Source organism: Pseudorasbora parva, chromosome 5, assembly GCF_024679245.1.
Source record: "Pseudorasbora parva isolate DD20220531a chromosome 5, ASM2467924v1, whole genome shotgun sequence".
Classification (NCBI taxonomy): Eukaryota; Metazoa; Chordata; class Actinopteri; order Cypriniformes; family Gobionidae; genus Pseudorasbora; species Pseudorasbora parva.
Genome location: NC_090176.1, coordinates 26,642,389 through 26,658,094, shown reverse-complemented (window position 1 = coordinate 26,658,094; position 15,706 = coordinate 26,642,389). Strand labels below are relative to the sequence as shown.

The following is a 15,706-nucleotide window of genomic DNA, read 5'->3' as shown; positions in this document are numbered from 1 at the left end:
GTTAACATGCTCACTCTTTTAATGATTTTGAAAGAAGTTTCTTATTCTCACCAAGGCTGTATTTATTTAATTGAAAATACAGTAAAAACAGCATTAATGTGTTACAATTATGAAAAAACAATACCAATTGTCTGTCCTTTACAGTTAGTTTTGATCAATTGAATGCATCCTTACTGTATAAAAGTATTTATTTCTTAAAAAACAAAAAACTACTGTACTAACCCCAAACTTTTTGGTAGTGTAGCTAAATCTCTAGGGCCAAATTTACTAAACAGTACAAATTAGCATGAGAGCATAATTCCATAAAAGTACCGATGGGAATGGAAAGTTCTATGCATGATATACTGATGACTAGCAAATTAAATAACAAACGCAGCCAGATTATATCCACAATGACCAACACAATCTACCAAAAGCAGCACAAATTAGCTTCTGGTTTAAGACATGCTTTTTTTGGCCGTCAAACAATGGCGCAAATACCAGTGAATTGACTAGCACAAACCTTAGTAAATCACCTGGCATGCTTCATTTAAATAATCTACGCTCATTAATTTTGCGTCTGAAAGGGATAATGCATATGCGATAAGGTCAGCCGCAAAAATAACTGTCCATGCCTTTTCAGCGCTAATCTTTCACTGCCTGTCTTAATTAAATCCTGACAGCAGTTTAATGCAAAGAGAGCATTAAATATGGCGCAAGCTGTTCTAATTCTGGCCCCTGGTCTATTATGAAGCTCTGTGACTGTTTAAATATATAAAAGAAGAGCATGCTGTGCAAAATAGATGGGCCTATTTATGCAACAAAGAATAGAAAAAAAAACTGACAAAAAAAATGTAGTATTATTATACCTCATACACTCAATGATATGACAAAAGTATCTATATTTAGAAGCACTGTACACACCTACTGTATGCTAATTTTTAGTTATAAATGAAATTTGGCACATTTATAGGGTCCATTATTAGTTATTTTATCAAATATGGGGTCAGTTCCTCAAACACTCAAAATTCCAGAATAAAATTTTACATCCATTTTCACTAATACATTTTGAACCTAATCTAGAAAGCTGATTCAAGTTTAATATGCGGTGAACAGTGATTTCCTGCCTAAATAGATTTTTGAAAAAAATACTGGTTAAAACTCTAAATTTGGCAAGTATCCCCCTCATGGTTGTCAAAGGCCAAGCCTTTTTATAAATGAAACCAGTCACATATAATTTAAATTTGACATGCCATACAAGAAGTGAGGGTGTATGGTGCCCTGAGTGCACAGAATCAGCTTGAAAGTGCCGTAGAGTAAGGACAAAAAGGAAAACTTCTGAATAATATTGCTTGAAAAATTAGAATGAAAGGAAATAACAATTGTCCTGTAATCAAAGCATGATTGCCACACCTACGAACTATCAACAAACCTGAATCATCTTTACAGAGTAATGACACACTGCCCCATGTATGCTGGGAGGACTCTTTACCTGATAACAGAGTCTGTCCTGTTACATCCTGGGATGGAGGTGGCCTTCTCTCCAGGAGAGCCAAGGAGCTGCAGTGTAGTGTTGATATCCACCTCAGTCGAGTGTTTGATAGAGTACTCCATCACTTCTGAAGGTATCAATGGCGTCTCACCCTGAGGGTCATCAGCCAAGAGGTAGCCTGTTAAAACACCATAAGACTTAAGTACTATGGCAAAAAGCTGACCGCAATGCCTCTAAATCATCAAAAAACAATGTCCAGTTGTTTATGAATGAACACTGAGGTTCAACCTGACACATTAGAATTACCTGAATGAATGGAACACTACCTGACACTAATATGAGCCAATGAATGTCTTCGTAAAGGTCATCTAGAACTTTCCGGTCCACTGTGCCTGGGTCTGCAGAGGCCATGAGGTGCTGTTGGTGTCTCTGGAGCTGCCCGTGAAGCCGTGTGACTCTGTCTTCCAACAAACTGAAGACAGATGGGAAATGTAAGTCTCGCAGAGCTTGTTTATTACAACAGTTTTCTTTTGAAAAGGACTGTGTGTCTGTACCCCGTGAGCAGAGGTATACAGTGGTCTGCAGCGATGCGGCCCAACATGCCGATACTGGCCAGCTGATCTGAGAACAGCTCTCTGTCGTCCTCCTGTAGCTCGTTTATTTCTTCCTCTTCATGAGAAGCGACACCATTTGCAGTCTAAAAAGACAAAGCATATGACTGAAGCCATGTGCTGGAGCGGCTGTTACTTTGGCAGAGGATTCTTCAAAGGAAAAAAGTTTTATACATTTGTTGTGCTTCATGCTTTTCCATTTTAATTAAGATGAAAAAGCAAGCCACAGAGTCAACAAAAAAAAAACAAAAAAAACAAGAAAAGCAACAAATTACCAACAAATCGGAAAGCCAAATCCATTTTGGCAATGTTAACAGATGAGATTTAACATGGTGAGAATGCTGTTTGGATGTGAAGGTGAATAAATGCAGTTGTTCTGACCAGGTTTCTCGTGCCATCGGGAGCTGCGAGGTGACACTGGATGTAGGAGTTGAAGACCTGCACAGCCGGCTGGACGAAGCAGCCCCGGGGAAAGTGCTCGTCCTCCTGAACTAACGTCAGCCAGGACTCCAGTAGCTTATCATATGCCTCCATATACACCATGTCATCCTTATCCAGCTACAGACAAAGAAACGGATGTGACTTTAATCATGTCCCATGACATCCCCCTTTTCTATTTTCCATGCTCTAAATTCCAAGACCGTTCACCCCTTTTATAGAAAACTAAAAAAAATTGATTCCAAATGTTTTATTTTATACTGTGTAATGGATAATGTACATCCAGCCGGTTGTTATTGCACAATAAACCCAGATAGGGTGACCGAAGCTAAGTGTACAAAATAGCAGCATCTATCATTTGTATGAAAGAAGAGAGCGAGTCTGTGAGCGACACATAATTAAATGAGTGTTAAAGCTACACTGTGTGATATTTTCCCCCATCTAGTGGTGAAAATCTATATGACCATCCAGTGAATAATAGTTTCTGTTCCTCTCAATTCTGATTTCGTTTAACTCCTACGGTGGCCGATTTAGTCCAAGATTAACATGGCAATCCCCCTCTTCACATTCGACATGGTGCCATCGAGTGTTAAAAAGCGAAACGCGAAGCTTGAATTTATGGGTATGTCCCTCTTTGTTTAATGGAGGAGCAACATGGCAACCGGCATTCGAACCCCTCACCCGTATGTATTTTCAATGGCATATTATAAACTTACGAGAATACTTTATTACTTGAAAGAAGTACATATACATCAATGAGCACATATATTTTTGAAAGAACTAAGTGTTTTTAGCTAAGAATAAACTAAAAATGCTATTTGCAGTTGCTATATGAGATGTAAGTTTTATACTTGTGATTTAATTGTGCTGACCTGTGCTACAAAATGTTCAACCTATGTAGCACCAGTGCTAGGTGAGAAAAAAAGTTACATCCTTGATTTCTTGGCTTCTTGATTTCTAAAGGATTGTGTGACACTGAAGACAAGAGTAATGACTGCTGGAAATTCAGCTTTGCCATTACAGGAATGAATTACTTTTTTTTTTTTTATATATATATATATTTCAAATATTTTTTATTTAAAATTGTAATAATATTTTAAAATATTAATGTTTTACTGTACATGGAATCATATCAATGCAGCCTTTAATGAGCATGAGGAAATTGAATTTGTCAAACTCAAATGAATTCATTGTATGAAGAAACTAACCAAACCCAAACTAATAAAGCACATGTAAAAGTAAAAGGGAAAAAATCAGGAAATCAGTGTCCAGCCCTAAATATGGGTGTGAAAAAGCACCCCTGGTTTAATGGATTTATTTTCCTTTAAACACAATAAAAAGTCTGCTGCAACAGAGCTCTCTCTATATAACAAAAATAATAATACGTTTGACATTCACAAACCTCAGCTTCTCTAAAGTGTGGTTGCAGTCTGTTGTGGCACAAATGCAATACTCACCACCTCCTCCAGGGCGGCGCTACGACCAAAGGAACACGTGAGCAGGGTGAGGCAGTTAATGAAAGAGGCGAAGAGCTCGTTCGGGAGAGCTGTCAAAACACTACGGGGAAATGTGCTGATGAGGTTACTGATGATGTTGGAGATACCCACGGCCTCTGAATCTTCAATCTCAATCCTGTCAGAGGGTAAAAAAAGACAGTTAAGGAGTGAACAATTATGTACTTTCAGTGGCAAGCCTGTCCCTTAAAGGGTCTTCCTACAACCAACTTCAGTCATTGTTCTCTTATCTTGGTCTATCAGGGAGTGTGCATGCATACAGCAGGAGCCTGCAGTGGTCCAGTGTAAACTGTGCACGTTTGGTAAAGCCTGAATATTTATCCACTTGAAGTCCACATTAATGTTTTTAGTTTTACTAATGTCTATAAGCCCAAATACCTCAGCTGCTGTAAAGGGAGACTTGAGATTTAAACCACAACATCGACCTGTCGTTGTGCTGGCACACTACCTGGATTCTGGGAACACTAGGGTTTTTTCCCTCTGAAAGAGCAGTCGAGCTCTGCCTTTCTTTACGCTCCCAACTGCGGCTCTAACCCATATCAGATGGATTTAAATTGTAAGCAGAAGAGTTCAATCACGGCAGATTGGCGGACCTGCCGCATGGTTTTCCGATGATGCAACTGGAAAAATGCTCCAGGAATAGGTGATTACAGAATGGCAGAGACCGAGAGAGGGAGGAGTGGGGAGAGAGAGACCCCGACTCACTACGCCTACTTGTTCTCAAATTCCAAACAGCAGTGTATGAGAGAATGTATGTGTTATTTAAAGCTGCAGAGGCATCATTCCATCTTTATAGACACTAGAGAGCATTTACAATGCGAGTACTAACACACAACAATGCCAAAAGTGTCGACTTAACGACTTTATCATTTTGAGGCTTTTTAAAATACTTTTTAAAAAGTACTTAAGAGCATTTTTGCTTATGTGCATATTATGGTATCATTTATATTTCTTGAATAAACTACCAAAGTAAATAGTATTTATTAAAAAGTATTAATTAAAAAACATAAATGGAGAAATAAATAAATATGTAGTAGTATTTTACTTAAACCATGCACTTTTTGCCCCCACATTTTAAATATAAGGTTTAGTAGCTTTGTAACTTGCCCTGGTAATTTTCAAACCCTGCTATATGGTAGAACCTCCCTGTAGAGAACACATCTGGGTCATATTTAACTTGAAAATCAAAAGAATTAAATAAATTACATTTTACTTAAAAATAATTAATTTTTTAATTAATTAAAAATATGTTTAAGATCATTAAGATTACTTGCATTGCTGGGAAATTGTATTAATGGTCCTAAAATAACAACAAATAATTAATTTTATGGATTACAATGACTGTGTTGTGAAATGTGACATAGGCATGTTTTCATTAGTTTCATCTATACATTGGACAACTAATATAAAGTTCTCTTAAAATTAAAAAGAATACATTTGTGAATATCAAGCACACAATGCAGCACATGACTGAAGGTCTGAGAGAAACGCACCCATTGATCATGTTGAGCAATCCCTCCACAAGGTGGGCCAGGTAGGTCACCTGAGCATTCTCATCGGGGAAGATGGGACCATGCATGGAGGCCAGCTGGGCCAGACACTGAAGGGAATCCTGCGCCATGTCAGAGTCCTCTCTGATCTTCCTGTGCACCTACAAGACAGAGACAAGAAGAAAGAGAAGGTCATTTCCAATCCTAAACCTATCATATTTTTAAAAACCCCATAAAAGGAGCATGCCTGATATCAGATCATCTCTTCATCTTTATAAAACTGACTTTCCTATTAACTCAAGAGTAGATTGTAATGCCAAAATACACGTCCTTTATTGACTAACTGATACCAATAAGACATCCTACAACAGACCAAATGATAAACTCTCAAAACGATATCAACGCAGATATCAAAAGAGAGAATATAAGCAGTGGAGATTGGAGAGAATGTACATGTGACCGTAGGTATACACTACAGTGTTAAAACCAGACAGGCCCCCTCAAAGAGTCCAGGAGGAACTGCAGACCGGCCCATGGGCAGCTGACAAAACACACAGGCTGGGGAGCTCACACAGTCTCCCTGAATCACATAGAAAAGCTTCTCACACTGACATATAAAAACATACTTTCTCTCTCTCCCCTCTTTTTATTTTGCTCTCTCTTACACACAGATACACGGGTCTGTCTTCGATTTCTGATCTCACGCAAGTCTCTGAAATTTTCTACTCAGTGGAATAATGAACGGAGGAAAATTGTAGAATACCCCATACCTTCGCCAACGGCAAATCTACAGCCTCTTGCCACAGACAAAAACACCTGGCCGCTTCAACCCAAGCCAATCAATCAGATCGCCTTCTCAAACACCAATCCAGTCTGAGGCGTTCGTGAGGACGAGCGGCATAAAGCGAGCGCAGCATGGTCAAAGAGACGGCTAACGTTTCTGAGCGGACTGACTCAAGTCTCCAGCACATATGGTTGTTTGGCACACTCCTTTGCTCTTTTTCTTTCCTAAATCCCTGGAATCTTACTCTGGCTCGTCTGTTCGCCAGACGTTCTGATGGAGATGCTGTGTGAAGAGGTGCACGGAGTCGGATGGAGCCCTCTGAATGATCTGGAAGAATGTGGATGAATCTAAAGAGGCATTTCCCCAACACATACCACCTCCTACAGATACACGGATGAACATCAGCCACTGGGCAAAGTGCTAACGCTAACACACCATAGCACAGCCCTGTCTGCTAGAGCAGTGTGAAATCATCATCTGAGCTGAGAGAGAGAGAGAGAGAGAGAGAGAGGAGGAGGGGGGGGGGATAGGGAAAGAGGGAATAAGAGAAGAAAGAAAAGAGTACAAGGCCAACGCTTTGTGAGCAGCATGCTCTGTAAAAACAGCTGCGCAGAAGAACATCCACGCCATGTGAACTATGCCAATCGCCTCGAGTCAGACTATAGTTAGAGTCTGGCAGGGGGCGTCTAAATCAAAACAAGACAAGGTAGCTCTCCGAAATGAATGCGAGAGAGAAAAGAGGCAGGGAGACCTATTAATAGACAAAAGACAAAGCCTTGTGTCAGTCCACGGGGAAGATTAGACCCTCTCCCGTTTTCTATTCTCACCACTCACTGCTCCAGCAGCATTCAGCGTGTTCAGATCCTGTTACAAAATCAGAGGCCACAATCAATCACCTTACGACAGCGTTATACTCAAAGTGCCATAACAAGCCCTGATTGTGTTTATACCATAAACAAACCACGCACATGCTCTGAGTCAGAATCTGATCTCAGCTTCTAAAACTCTTTGCTTAGTGCTAAACACATGTGGATGAATCTCATGAAACCTGTCCCCCCCCCCCCCCCCCCCCCAAAAAAAAAGAATGTGATCCAAAATAAACAATAAAAGAAAGAATGTACAGATAAATAAATACATATACACACACATACATATATACAGATATGTGTGTATGTTACCCCATATGGTAAATATCATATGGTTATCCCATATGATAAATGGGAAATATTTCATATTTCCCATTTATTATATCCCCTTTTTTCCCATTTATCATATATCTGATAAATGGGAATTTTTTTTTTTTTTTTTTAAATACAAAAAATTTAATTTGGGGAAAAAATTTAATACTTCAAAATAATGATTAACTGTCATGAAAAAATAAAATCTAAAGGGTCCTCTCTTTTTTTTCAAATAAATGTGACCCAGACATGTTTTTCTTGAGTTTCACCCATTTTATGGATGCATAAAATGTGGCTGTTTGTTACCAAATGAATGAGTGTATGTGAAGATGAAGGGTGTAAGAACAAACCTAAAACCACCAACAAAAACACCCTACAGTCGGTTGGGCTGGTAGGAAAATTTTAGCACAGCCATGGCTTTATTAGGTGCAAAGAGAAAATGAGATTTATTTTAAAGTTATGCTGCATTTTCTCTCCTCTGCATGTTTCCAAACTTCTGAAATGCAATCAAAGAGGCAGAGAGAGACCGCTTCTCTTTTGAAGGAGGGCTACACCTCTCCTCGGACCACCTGAGGGAGGATTAGAGACTGTTAACAGGGGCTTTGAATCCAGGGTTCAGAGTCTAATCCTGCAGCTCATCTCTAGTCACCTCTGACCCCAGTAGCGCGTGTCTGGACGCCCCCTCGTCTGTTCAAGGCACAGCTGAGAAGTGAGGACCAACAGCTGACGGGCCAACATACACACACAGACAGACACCGCTGATGGGCCGACATACGCACACTCGCCATCCCCTTCAATAACTCACCCTTACACACACAGATCCCCCTGAATGGACGAAGAAAAACAATGGGCGCACCACACACAGCTACAAGGAGAGTCGTAAAGATACACAGAGGGTGTGACAGCTGATCACTCTTCGTCCTTTAACAAAAACATTCCCCCACCCACTGTAAATACCACTAAAGATCACATGGCCCAAACAACACCCCAAGAGACCGGCACAAAACCTGAACACCATGCTCAGCGCCAAAGAGACTCCTCTGAAATCTGATAGATTGCTAAATAAATTTAGATTTATGTCTAAACGCTAATGCTTGTGCTCTCCATCTTTACCTATTTAATCTATAATGTAAAAGTGTCAAAACACCAATATTTACACTGCCATCATTCAAAAGTTTCTTACCCTGACCAAGGCTGCATTTGCTTGATCAAAAATACAGTAAAACCAGTAATATTGTAAAATATTATTACAATTGAAAATAAATATTTTCTATTTTAATATTTTGAAATGCAATTTATCCCTGAGATGGCAAAGCTGAATTTTAGCAGCTATTACTCCAGTTTTCTGTCATGATATATTAAATCATTCTAAGATGAGGATTTGGTGCTCAAGAAACATTTCTTATCAAGGTTGAAAATAGTCGTAATGCTTAATACCTTTCTGCATTCTATTTGACATATAAACCGCTTATAAAATTGTAAAAAAAATGTACTGTTGGTCAATTTTATGCACAATTCATTTTTTTACTGACCCCAAACTTTTTAACAGTATATATAAGCTTTTACCATCTTGGATGTTTTGATTTTTTACAAAACAAAACCACAGACAATTTAAAATTGCTTTTCGACAACGGTAATAAACTTTAATGTCAAAGTGAAATATAAATAAAAATTGGCAGAATACTGATTCATTTCCCTTAGTTCTTGATAACGGTATATATATTATATTTATCAAATTAAACCACTGGACTACATGTGGTTTTATCATTGTAAAACCAGTTAAATTCATAATCAATTTTTTTAAATATATTTTAGATGACCATCAACTATACTGACATTTAAAAAAGGAAATACAAATCAATGATATAAGTAAATAAATAAATTGCATACACTTTAGAATCCAACAAGCTATATATTTGCTAACCATATATCTGCTATTTCAGTGTGCTTAAAATCCATAACAGCAAATCCCATAAAAGGCAAATGAGACACTTATGTTTAAACAGCCCTTGACCTTCAGGTCACCAGACTGACCCTTGTTAAGACGGGTGCACAGTTTGTCGCCAGTTTACAGATTGCAGCCTCCTCAGAAAAGGCATGAATGATGGAACAGCATATTGGCACCTTGTAGACTCATTCCTGAGCAGCAGAGTGAAGGAAAGTAACATCTAATCAGGCCCTAGAAGCCACCCAAGACTGATGGTGGAAAGTAGAGCATTATTTGGCAGCAGATGCCTCAGGGAAACCGTGCAATGGTAATGGAGAAAGAGCAGAACGCTATTTGGCATGTGCATCACTGATGCTGAGGGTAACCTGACGGAATTGTTCCACACATCATGCCTCACAGGCATTAGTTCTGTGAGATGCAAATTTGACTGAATTTATAATGACTTGTACCATGCAGAATGCATGCGTAACACATGATCTGCTTTAATACAGACCACAAAGAAAGGAATTATTTCATTTAGCAGGGGACCTTACTAGAATAAACAATAAAAATAAAAATGGGCAATTAGAAAAACCAATCAAACAATATTGACAAGAATTTTTTTTTTTACTGCTTTTGACTGGTAACATTTTACTCAGCATTCTAAAACTGAACAGTAACATGGAAAGAATCTATGGATAATGATGGTATATGGTAAACATTGGTCTTACCAGATTTGCTTAGCACAATTCTGACAGAACTTAATCAGTATCAAAATTGCATATCTAATTAACATTCGATGGAGATTGTAATACTGTCATTATTGCCGTGAGCAACTCACACAAACTTAGGAAAATGGGTAGGAAAATGGTTTGCACTGGGACAATTGTGTCATCTACAGATTCGGTTTTAAAATGAAAAGCGCAAATTCACATGTGCTGAAAGTCATCATATAAACTGTACCATACATACTACTATTTCAAAAGTCTGGGATCAATAGAGGTTTTTTTTTTTTTTTTAGTACGGACGCATTAAATTATAGCAAAAGACGTTAAAAACGTTACAAAAGATATATTCTATTTCCAATGAATGCTGTTTTAAAAAAATTAATTCCGAAAAATGTTATCATGGTTTTCACAAATATAGTTTTTAATTGTAATATTATATCCCAATATAACCTCTTTTTTTTGCAGACTATAAGAGACTTCTTTCAAAAAGCATTAAAACATCTTACCTATACTAGATATACAGACAGACATTTTTTAATACGTACCCAGATATATAATATAATAAATACTTGCTTTGTTGTGTGCATATTTTTACCCTCAAATCTTCACATAGACCAGACTGGACTTTGTCTTTGACCCCTGGTTCTAAGACAACACATGATAATGAGCATTTTATTCATCGCAACAAAACTGTAGCTCATTTCTTTTAAATGTGCCTTATAGATATTTGCACATTTTCTCAATATTAATCATTTAATGTCTGATGCGGAATAAACAGGATGAGAGAATGCAGGTACTGAACGTGCAATAAGAGAATGCAGATATTTAATGTGCAATGGCATGATAAGAAAGAGGAAAAAGGTTCTTCCAAAAAACAACACAAAAAAAACAGTTGGCACTCACAGTGAAGAAAAGGTCCATGACTCTGTGGTCTAGAAGAGTTTCCCTCCAGGAGTCGGTTGGCTTGAGCATGACATTCTGAGTCGCTTCGAACATGGCAATGTAGTGCCTCCCCAGTGACACCTCAGTTAAGGACAACAGCAGAAAGGACAGAATAGACCCCTGTATTTCTTACTCGTTTATATGGCTGTTCCTCCTGGTCTACACTAAGAGGGGTATGGAAAAACTGCTGCAGTGAATTCCCAGCGTCTGTTTTCTCCAGTTCTTTCTCTATCGCTCTACTACAGTGGCACTGTTACTACTGTTCAATCGTGTCGTCCCCTCCCACTAAATGTTTACCTCAAAATCTCCCCCTTTTCATATGTAGCCCATTGGGAAGAGATGGAGGGGGAGAAAAGAAATGACAAAATGAGCAATAGGGGAGAGAAGGAGGGAGAGAGAGAGCGAGAGAGAGAGAGAGAGAGAGAGAGAAGGCTCCCACAGGAATGTCTGATCAAAGCCAGTTACCGGCAAAGGCCACGCATTCCTCTGGGCCGGACCCACAGTCACTCCCAGCAGACAAATGCAAGTGCTCTCTCTCTCACACACACACACACACACACACACACACACACACACACACACACACACACACACACACACACACACACACACACACACACACACACACACACACACACACACACACACACACACACACACACACACACACACACACACACACACACACACACACCAAAGCAAATTATCTTACACCACACAAATACATGGCAACTCACCTATGAATTAACTGCAAACACAAGGAAGTGCCAGGTGTTTGACTAGTGTGTTACATCCCCTCTGCCTGAGTCCGTCCTGAGCAGACCTGACTTTATAGCCTCTTAAAAATAGAAAGGGCCGGCAGAACTCTGTGTGACCCGCATTGAGGAGAGAACGAGCCTCAAGGGAGAGTGGTTGGAGCTTGTGTGCTGACCACCAGCGGGCTGATAGCAGCCTGCCACATGAGCGCAGCAGGGAGAGACTGACGGATGGACGCCAACGAGCACTGACGGGGCGCAGGGGATAAACCAGCCGGTCATTTAATGTCACTTGGAGCTATTGCTGGAAAAGTGTGCGAGCGTATGAAAAACAGGGAGGGTGACTAAAGATATGACCTCCTGAAACCCAACCCGGGCTTACTCATAAACGCACATGACTCGTTTCCACCAGTCCTCGTCCCAGCTGCTGAAGACACGAAACACATGACGACCTCAACCAGAGATGTCCAAAACTACATGTCAGAAATCAAATAGTCAGAGGTCATGACCACAAGTCTCTTAGGGGGCATTTACAAAGGACACGTTATAGTGTTCGAACACAGCTAGACTAAGCTAAAGAAAATACCACGAAAAGCAGCAGTCTCAAGATCCGTTTTTAAAAGTTAAACTATTTTAAACGTGACAAAACTGAAAAAAACACTCACGGCATGAGATGCAGAGAAAAACAAAATACGGTGTGAGGTGACGCAACAGCTAAAGATGAACATTTGCATGTGTATATCCAGCACTAACTAACTACTATATAGATAGATAAAAATAAATATATAAGTAATATTGTGAAATATTTTATTTTTATTCTTGTGAAGGCAACGCTGGATTCTCAGCATAATTTCTCCAGTTTTCAGTTTTACACTGAATTCTATGCTGATCTGATGCTCAAGAAACATTTCTTACATAATATGAATGTTGAAAAGTTTAGTATTTTGTGGAATATCTATAGCCAGCCAATTTGAAATCTGACAGTAATAATGCCTGGGAAAAAAGGGGTTCGGAAATTGACATTAACAATGCTAACATTTATTTGTTCTGTACTTATGGTGTGTCGCATATGAGAGAAAGCAGAACAAGCCATGACGAAGACAAAGTCTGACATGTTGGCTTTAAGAGAGAGACTCGTGCTATGACGGAGACAGAGAGAGGATGGAGGGTCAAATGAGTTCGAAGGGTGAATACAGAGCCATACACACTCGTAGAGCAGTATTACTATATTTTAGATGGCATAGTTTAGATGTGATACTTTAACTAAAACAGTACTTTCTAGTTTTAAAAAATTTAGCAGGATAACAAGCAAAACAATTGTTATTGAGATTTTCAAATAGCAACAAAGCTGCTTTTTTTTAAATTTAATGATTATTATCTACTGCGCTATGCTTTTCAGAGTAAAGTGTGGTACTGTGTCATAGACCCCTTTGCAGCACATGATCTGGTTTTCAGCATCTCAAAGTGGTTGAGATCACATTAAACGGAACCTGTTACATCTTATCGCTAGATTTGTAATGAGAAGCATTTGTAAACCTATCACAGAAACTTTAAGGTATCCCTGCAGTTTTCTGCCAAGATAAAAGCTAGAGGGTGATTAAATAAAACTCTTGCGAGTGAAGAAACTTTTTTTACTAGTTAAAAAAAGTATTAATACTATACTTTTGAAAAACGGATTACCTAACAGAGCAGCTTGCATACTGGTGCAGTAATACATTTATGTGATAATTATTATTATTATTTTATATTCAAATTGTTTGGCATTGTGTTGCATAATATCGTCTGAAACAGTCACTTAAAAGATATGCAATTTAAAAAAAAAACTGCATTAGCTTAAGAACACGTATGTAAAGACAACAGAAAAGCAATACCAAGTATGAAGTTTCCACAAAATGAAAATAAAGTGGCAACTGTGCCAACTATAAGATTAATTTGGTAGGAACTGGTCTGTATAGTCTTTTTTATCCCCAAATCTCTCTAGTTTCTAATACATGTGCACTCAAAGGCACATGTATATTTGCAGCTCTGTATAGATTAATGATAGCCTGGCTGATATATTGGAAGGGTCAATTAAACTAAAATGGATGCTGAAGTGTGAGAACTATATAGAGCATTGTAAAGTTGTCGCTGAATGCGAGTTGAAAATGTTGTGTAGACTGAATCAGTCAGAGGCATTCAACATAATGATTATGAGATTGCTGGGAGCTGCCAGAGAGCAGAGATGGGATCCAAGGCTATTAGGAAGCCTGAGTGTCACATCCTCCCTCTTAAGATTCCACTCACAGCCCCAGGAACACCCTCCTCACCATCGTCAGGCACAGGACTGTAGTCTTACAAAGTTCTCCTCACTCGTCCATGTGTGTTTGTGTGTCAGAGATGAGGGCTGGCATACTTCCATTCAGAGCACCTGATTGACTCAAAAGCCTGGCCACAACTCATGCCAGGGTCACTAGGGCCAGGGACAGACAGGCAGTACTTCAGACACTGAGGAGAATCACATTTAAGATTCACTCAAACATGTACGTGAAAAATGTACATGCGTCAAATGGGAGTGTGTCGTGGACAAATGACACGCATGCCATGACCTTGACTACTGAGAGATGGCGGCACTTTGAAGAAAGAAGAGTCTAAGCGGCTGTCAGGAACACACTAAAACACACACTATGGATGGGTCAGAATGGTCGACTAGTCTTGAATATGTAAAATAAAATGTATATAATAAATGTAAAGTTACATTATATAAAATATATACATATAAAATAAGTAAAAAATATATTTTAATATATAATATTTTATATACAATAGCATTAAAAAATTTGGGGTTTGTATGCATGTATGTATATATATATATATATATATATATATATATATATATATATATATATATATATATATATATATATATATATATATATATACACACATACATATTTTTTTTATACTTTAATTTAGCAAGGATGCATTCAATTAATCAAAAAAGAAAGTAAAGACATTTATAATGTTCAAATAAATGTTCAACAAAAGGTTCAAATATATGTTATGTAAAAAATCCTAATCAGAAATTAATGAAAGTGGGAAAAAAATGTTCAGACAAAAATCACAAGCAGCACAATTGTTTTCAGCAATATTATAATAACATGATTATTATTTAGCAGCATATAAATGATATATGAAGTATCATGTGAAACTGAGAACTGAAGTAATTATGCTGATTGAGCTCAATTCAGCTTTGCCATCCCAGGAATTAATTACATTTTTAAATATATTAAAATATAATTTTAAATTGTTATTTTATTTTAAAGCGGTGCTTTAATTAGACTGCTGTGAAAGCAAGTCATTAAACATTAAAGAACATTAGTTTACTAGTCATTCACACAAGTCACAGACTAGTCGATATTATAAATATCCACTAATAAACTCACACATTCTGTCCTCTCCGTGTCCTTAACAAATGTGCTCTTGGTATCAAAGAACTTTCTCCCCCTCCAGCGCTCAGTGGGCAATTAATATGACTTCAAACTATGCAAACACATCAATGCACAAATGGCCGTCCGACATTCCAGCCCAGCACTCAATGAGCTGTGTGTTTAAAGGCACACTTATTGAGCACGATAAGGGCTTGGCACAGGCCTCCTTTGTAAGTGATACGTGACCCTGGTTGGCAAAGACGCCAGCTCAGATCTCTTTAAAGAGACACAGAGACACAAAGTCAGCCTGAGTGGGATTAACGCCTCACAGAGCTAAAACACACACAGACGCACGCACACCATCAATCACAGCTCATGATTTAGGACTAACACTAGAGAATGCAAATAACAAAAGAAAATGACATAGGAAGGCAGAAGTAAAACTATGATGAGACAAGATC

At 38.4% G+C, this 15,706-nt stretch overlaps 1 protein-coding gene across 1 annotated transcript in view; it reads right to left on the bottom strand.

Annotated features, from left to right (window-relative positions):
* The window catches only part of xpo4 (exportin 4), a 45,009-nt gene that overhangs the window by 10,522 nt on the left and 18,781 nt on the right, over positions 1–15,706 (bottom strand). Inside the window, exons 7-13 of the mRNA XM_067443638.1 lie at positions 11,045–11,158; positions 5,528–5,685; positions 3,978–4,152; positions 2,464–2,640; positions 2,026–2,168; positions 1,798–1,943; positions 1,472–1,649 (exon numbers count right to left, since the gene is read on the bottom strand). Coding sequence (XP_067299739.1) covers positions 1,472–1,649; positions 1,798–1,943; positions 2,026–2,168; positions 2,464–2,640; positions 3,978–4,152; positions 5,528–5,685; positions 11,045–11,158 — 1,091 coding nt within the window. The remainder of the gene's footprint in view (positions 1–1,471; positions 1,650–1,797; positions 1,944–2,025; positions 2,169–2,463; positions 2,641–3,977; positions 4,153–5,527; positions 5,686–11,044; positions 11,159–15,706) is intronic.